We start from the raw sequence: 6,267 nt of genomic DNA, 5'->3' as shown, positions 1-6,267 counted from the left end.
GGTGCTGGCAGGTGGGACTAGATTGGGTTGGGATATCTGGTTTCCATGCTGTACATCTCTATGACTCTATGACTCTACAATGACCAATTCTTTAAACTAAAACCTAATTGCATTACAGGAATAATATGTTAAATCGCTAAAATAATTATATGTGGGTATATGTGCACAAAAGATGCCACCATAGATCCCTCCTCCTTCATTGGGTTGAAGTGTCTATATGATTTATCATGATTGGCCATAAAACAAGAATGGGTTTCTCTTAACTAGATGTAGTTTACTGTATTGTGGCAACTTGGTATGAGTTCCGTGAGTAAAACAGACATTGTTCCTGCGAAAAGGAGAAAGTGAGGACTGCAGATGCTGGAGAGTCAGAGTCGAAAAGTGGGGTGCTGGAAATGCACAGCCGGTCAGGTAGCATCTGAGGAGCAGTAGAAGAATCGACGTTTTGGGCAGATACCCCTCGCTCTCCTGCTCCTCGGATGCTGCCTGACCTGCTGTGCTTTTCCAGCACCACACGTTTGATATTGTTACTACGAAGATTGACAGACACAGATGACACATAGGCCCCTACAAGAACCCGAGGTATTCTCCCAAACTTCCTGCCCAAGACTATTTGACAAAAACAGAATAGGTGGAGCTTAAAACCATCTCCAAAATTAATCATTTCAGAACCATTACTTTATACAACATCTCCCCGCAAAGCTTTTTCTCCTCCATTATTAACATTTATACACATGATGTAATTACACTAACACTCCAACAACTCCCCACCAGTCTCTGATCTCACAAATACAGGTCGTCTGAAGCTGTTACAATTCTTTCAGACTAGGTGAAAGTGAGGACTGCAGATGCTGGAGATTAGAGTCGAGAGTGTGGTGCTGGAAAAGCACAGCAGGTCAGGCAGCTTCCGAGGAGCAAGAAAATCAATGTTTCCGGCAAAAGCTTTTGCCCGAAATGTCGATTTTCCTGCTCCTTGGATGCTGCCTAACCTGTTGTGCTTTTTCAACATCATACTCTTGATTCTTTCACACCAGTCTCTCCTTGGAGGGCTGGTAATGTTAGAACCATATAAATTATAGCACAGAAAGAAGCCATTCAGCCAATCATGTCTGCGCCAGCCAATAAAGTAAAAACTTGCCCCCTATTCAAACACCAACTACCAGCAGCTGGTCCATACTTCAGATATCAATCCAGGTAATTTTTCAATAAGCTGAGGGCTTCTGCATCAACTAGGCAGCCGATTCCAGACATCCGGCATTCTGTGGGTGAAAATGCTTTCCTTTATGCCTCTCTAATCCTTCCACCAATCAGCTTAAATTCATGCCCCCTCATTCTACTGTATCAACATCAGAAAAACTACCAGGTCTTATGTGGTGGTGTTGGCTGATGATGGAGCATGTTTCCCAAGATTACCTCACAAATATGGTGGCCAAAAATTATAGTGACGCTGACTTATCAGCAATATTAATTAGGACCATGGTATAGCCGTGGGAGTCAGTATGGGTGTCTGTGGGACCCTGGGAGGAGGAGACTGGGGGAAAAAGAATTTGGGTACTGTAGATGGTGCTCCCAGGGATGGGAGCCTCAGTGGAGGTGTGATGAGTGAGATAGAATAAAGCAGTGAAATATTATTTAATTTAAGTTATTTGAATTTAGTTTAAGTTAGTATTTATTTAATATGTTTGTAGATTAGTTAAAGTTAAGTAGATATGTTTGTTCTGGTAGAATAGTAGGTTGTTCATTTACAATAGTACTGTGTTATGGGCTTTGTTGTACTGCTGTTTTTTTCTGTTTTGATGGTTTTTTTTGTGTATAAATGTTTTGTAAAAGACTTTAAAAGATTTTCAATAAAAATATTTATTAAAAAAAAAAGTGTCGTCTGGTGATTGACCTCTCTGCTGGAGGAAACGCTGTCTACTCTGTCAAGGCCCCTTGTAATATTGTAAATCACTATCAAATCAGTCATCAGCTTCAAACCCACACAGAGAATACTGGCGTAACTCAGCACGTCTGCTCTGGCAGCATCTGTAGAGAGAAACAGAGTTAACGTTTTGAATCCTGGAATGACTCTTTTTCAGAAGGCTTCTGTTTCTCTCTCCACAGATGCCGCCAGACCTGCTGAGTTACTCTAGCATTTTCTGAATCTGTTTCAGATTTACAGCATCTGCAGTATTTTGAGTTCTTACTTAATCTCTTCTAAGAAAGATAACTCTAGCCTTTTGAATCTTTTCCCATTTCTGAAATGTCTAAGCCCTGACAACATTTCTGTACGTCTGATCTGTACTCTCTCAGAGCAATTATATCTTTCCTGCAATACAGCGACCAAAACTATACATACAATTCTAACAGGGACCTAACCAATGTCTTATACAGTTCTAGCATTACCTCCCTGTTTTTATACTATATTCTTCATCCAATAAATGAAAGTATTCTGTCTAGTTTCTTTACCATCTTAACTAACTGTCTTACCACTTTAAGGACCTGTAAATGAAAGTATTCTGTCTAGTTTCTTTACCATCTTAACTAACTGTCTTACCACTTTCAAGGACCTGTGCATAGGGTCACTGAAGGTCATTCACTTCCCTTTAATACCCTCCAGCTATCGTGTATTCCCTTGCATTTTTTGCCCTTTTCATATGCATTACCTCATTTTTCTCGAAACTGAATTCCATTTGTCACGTTTCTGCCCATTGATGTCATTCTGGAGTCATTGCTATCTTTCTCACTTCCAACTACATGACACATTTTGGGTCATCTGCAAATTCCTCAAATATGTTTCTCATGTTTAAATCTAAATCATTAATACATATAACAAATGTCAAGGGACCTAGCATTTAGCACTGTGGGATGCCACTGTTAACTGCTTTCCATTTCAAAAGCATTTATTGAGTATTATGCTTCATTCTCTGTTCCACATTCAACTTGGTTCCAAAAGCTTTACATCAAACATCAAATCACATGATAAAAGAGTATAAAATCAACCTCTGGTATACTGTTGTACTAGTCCACCAGATATTTTCTCATCCTTGATCATGGTACTGGAGAACTGCTGCTTCCTTAGCAGTATCTCTGCCATTGATGCTAATAAAATCTGCTTTGAAGATGAAGAATTGAAATGTTCCTCTTAAACTTGTTTATCTCATCCACTGACATCAAATTCAAATCAGCATTGATAATTTGTTCTATGGGTAATTTTGCTGCCTGTACAGGCAACGAGTTGCATTGCTCATTCTTGTTGTCAGTCTTTTTTCCTACTTGCAAACTCAACTGATTTCTGTCATCTATAGGTGCTTCACTCAAGACAGGAATGGAAAGAAGATTCCCTTCTCACAAAGGACCTATGCAATTTCCAATGGTAAAGCATCAACCACAGTCAAGTCTTAACTAGATGAAGAGGAATTTCTTCAGCCACAAGGTGGTGAATCTCTGGACCTCAACTGCTGCAGAAGGCTGTGGAGGCCAAGTCTTTCTGTGTCTTTAAGATCCAGGTAGATAGGTTCTTTATCAGCAAGTGGATCAAGAGTTATGGGGAGAAGGCAGGAGAATAAGGTTGATAAACATATTCAGCCATATTGAATGGCAGAGCAGATTCAATGGGCTGAATGGCCTAATTCTGCTCCTGAATCTTATGGTCTTAAGATCTCGTTTATTGCATGATAGGAATCTGATATAAACTACATTAGCTCGTTTGACATTGTTACAAAGACAGTGAGAAGACATAGATGACACATCTGCCCCCTTCCAGAACCAGAACTACTCTCAAAAAGTCCCTACCCAAGAATGTACAACACCATTAGATTGGGTGGGGCTTAATTCAGTCTCTAACAGTAACCCCTTAAAGAATCATTATCCTATACAACTGTAGGATATGTAGTAAACTACAAATTCAACATGGTTCAACATTACGACTGCAAAATAGCAGCACATCATTTGTAATAATTAACAATAGCAACATTTGGAACCCTAAAAATCATGCCATAAGATGATGGAAGCACATTGAACACTCATTCTTTACTGAAGAGTTAGAGTCCAATAGGTTTCTGAGATATATTAACAGAAAAAACAATATTTTGGGGGTAAACAGGAAACACTATTATGCCCTGACCCTTTGCCAGAGTTCAACCCATTAATTTATATATCCAACTCATCTCTCAATCCCTACTTGGCAAGAATAAATCAAATTTAACATCAATGATTGAGAACTTTCCAGAAAAATTGTAACTACAAGAATAATTTGATAATTCAGCACAAGATTAATAACCTTTTAAGCAAATGCAGCTTAATAAGAAAGGCTGCACAGATTTGTGAGTGACAATCTCCCCTTGACATTCAATGGCATTACTGTTGCTGAATCTTCCACTATCAGCATCTTGGGGATTACCATTGACCAGAAACTGAACTGGATCAACCAAATAAATACTGTGGCTACAAGAGCAGGTCCTGACTCCCCAAAACCTTTCGAGCACCTACAAGGTAAACATCAGGAGTGTGATGGAATACTCCCGCTTGCCTGAACGAGTGCAATTCCAATAACTCTCAAGAAGCTCAGCATTAACTAGGACTGAGCACTCCACTTGGTTAGCACCTTGTCCACCAATTTAAATATTCACTTTCTCCACCATCAACTTCACAGCGGCAACAAGGTGCAACATCTACAGCCACTTTTATTCTTTAGATGAATACAAGCAAACAGGAAATGCCCAAGGGACTTAGTGCAGCTGGACAATTGCAGAAACAACATGTATTTATAACTACAAGATGTCAATTGGAATAACAAATCTGATTTTAAAATGTTGAAATGCCACTGTAAACTGGTGAAAACCTTATTCACAATCCCTAAAAAATATTGAAAGCCAATTTTAAGGTTGAGTTTACAATTGTTTTATGGGACACATTATGTTAAATGGACAACACTAGTAACAAATAGCAATGAATTATCATGAGAAAACACCTCCCAATATTGGCTAGCCTTCTTACAGAAATCTGCATCACCATTTAATGAAAATACATTAAAACAGCAAAACAAGGTTACGTTATGCATTGGGTCACAGACGAGAACAGGAAGAAAATATCTCTTGACAACAAAGACAGCGCTTTCATCAACACAATGAAAATGAGGACAGATTTAAGACATAGAGTAATTTTTGAACTGAAGGTACAAAATTAAACCGTAAACTCAAATAGTTCTCAGAGCTAAACAACCTGGGTCAGTAATCCACATTTAGAACAGAGGTTGTAAAACAAATGATCCTGAATGATCGCAAACACTCATTAATTATTTCTCATCAATCCTGATGCTATGCTATAGGGTACCAGTTTCCAAATATTTAACATCTCTATCTAAATTTCCTCTCTGATATTCCATTAGAGGCACCAATCCATTTATTTTAATCTATTATTTTTACTGAAATCCAGAAAGATTAATCTTATATTAAAGTTTTAAGCCTGGTATCCCACAACATAACTAGAAATCCAGCATGTATCCAGGTCTTAAGTTAACAAATTATGATGCTTGTTTGACACGAACAGCTTGACATAATTCTGAAAGAGGCTGAAATTAAAATCTGGCAAGCAAATGAATAAGAACCAAAATTTCAGGTCTAGTGTTCAACTAATACAACAATTTAATTGAAAATAAGCTTCTGGATGAACAAGACTGTACGTACATCTAATGCAACACCCCATCCACCATCAGACAATACAAATAAATGCCTCAGAAGGTCTGCTCTGGAGAGTTTCTGACTGCAGTTGATCAACACATGCAATGTATAACAAACACAGAACATGCAAGGCAAGACAGAGTCTTTCTTTACCTTTCAATACAGAAACATGTTGGCGGCCCTCAACATCCACAGGGTAGTTCTTAATTTCAATATCTTCCCCTTCCTTTAATTCCACTTTATCATATCCGTACCAGCCAAGGAGTTCGTTCATGGTGTTTTCTGCAAAATTCTGATAGAAAATAATTAAATGTAGGTGTAAGCAATTAAATAATTCTGCTAAGTAGATGCATTGACAAAATCTCTCTCCCATTCTGACAGAGCAGTTCACAAAATACCTTTGTCCACCTCCTGCATTGTGACACTAACAAGGTAAAAACAATGACTGCAGATGCTGGAAACCAGATTCTGGATTAGTGGTGCTGGAAGAGCACAGCAGTTCAGACAGCATCCAAGGAGCAGCGAAATCGATGTTTCGGGCATAAGCACTTCATCAGGAATAAAGGCAGTGAGCCTGAAGCGTGGAGAGATAAGCTAGAGGAGGGTG

At 38.7% G+C, this 6,267-nt stretch overlaps 1 protein-coding gene across 7 annotated transcripts in view; it reads right to left on the bottom strand.

Annotated features, from left to right (window-relative positions):
• The window catches only part of sobpa (sine oculis binding protein homolog (Drosophila) a), a 356,343-nt gene that overhangs the window by 244,164 nt on the left and 105,912 nt on the right, over positions 1 to 6,267 (bottom strand). For all 7 annotated transcript variants that reach the window (XM_043687068.1, XM_043687067.1, XM_043687069.1 and 4 more), the window contains exon 2: positions 5,814 to 5,952. In XM_043687068.1, the coding sequence (XP_043543003.1) occupies positions 5,814 to 5,952 (139 nt within the window). The remainder of the gene's footprint in view (positions 1 to 5,813; positions 5,953 to 6,267) is intronic.

This window comes from Chiloscyllium plagiosum, chromosome 3 (genome assembly GCF_004010195.1).
Source record: "Chiloscyllium plagiosum isolate BGI_BamShark_2017 chromosome 3, ASM401019v2, whole genome shotgun sequence".
In the NCBI taxonomy this organism is placed as follows: domain Eukaryota; kingdom Metazoa; phylum Chordata; class Chondrichthyes; order Orectolobiformes; family Hemiscylliidae; genus Chiloscyllium; species Chiloscyllium plagiosum.
Note: the sequence above shows the minus strand (reverse complement) of the source record. Positions and strands in the feature narration are given on the sequence as shown.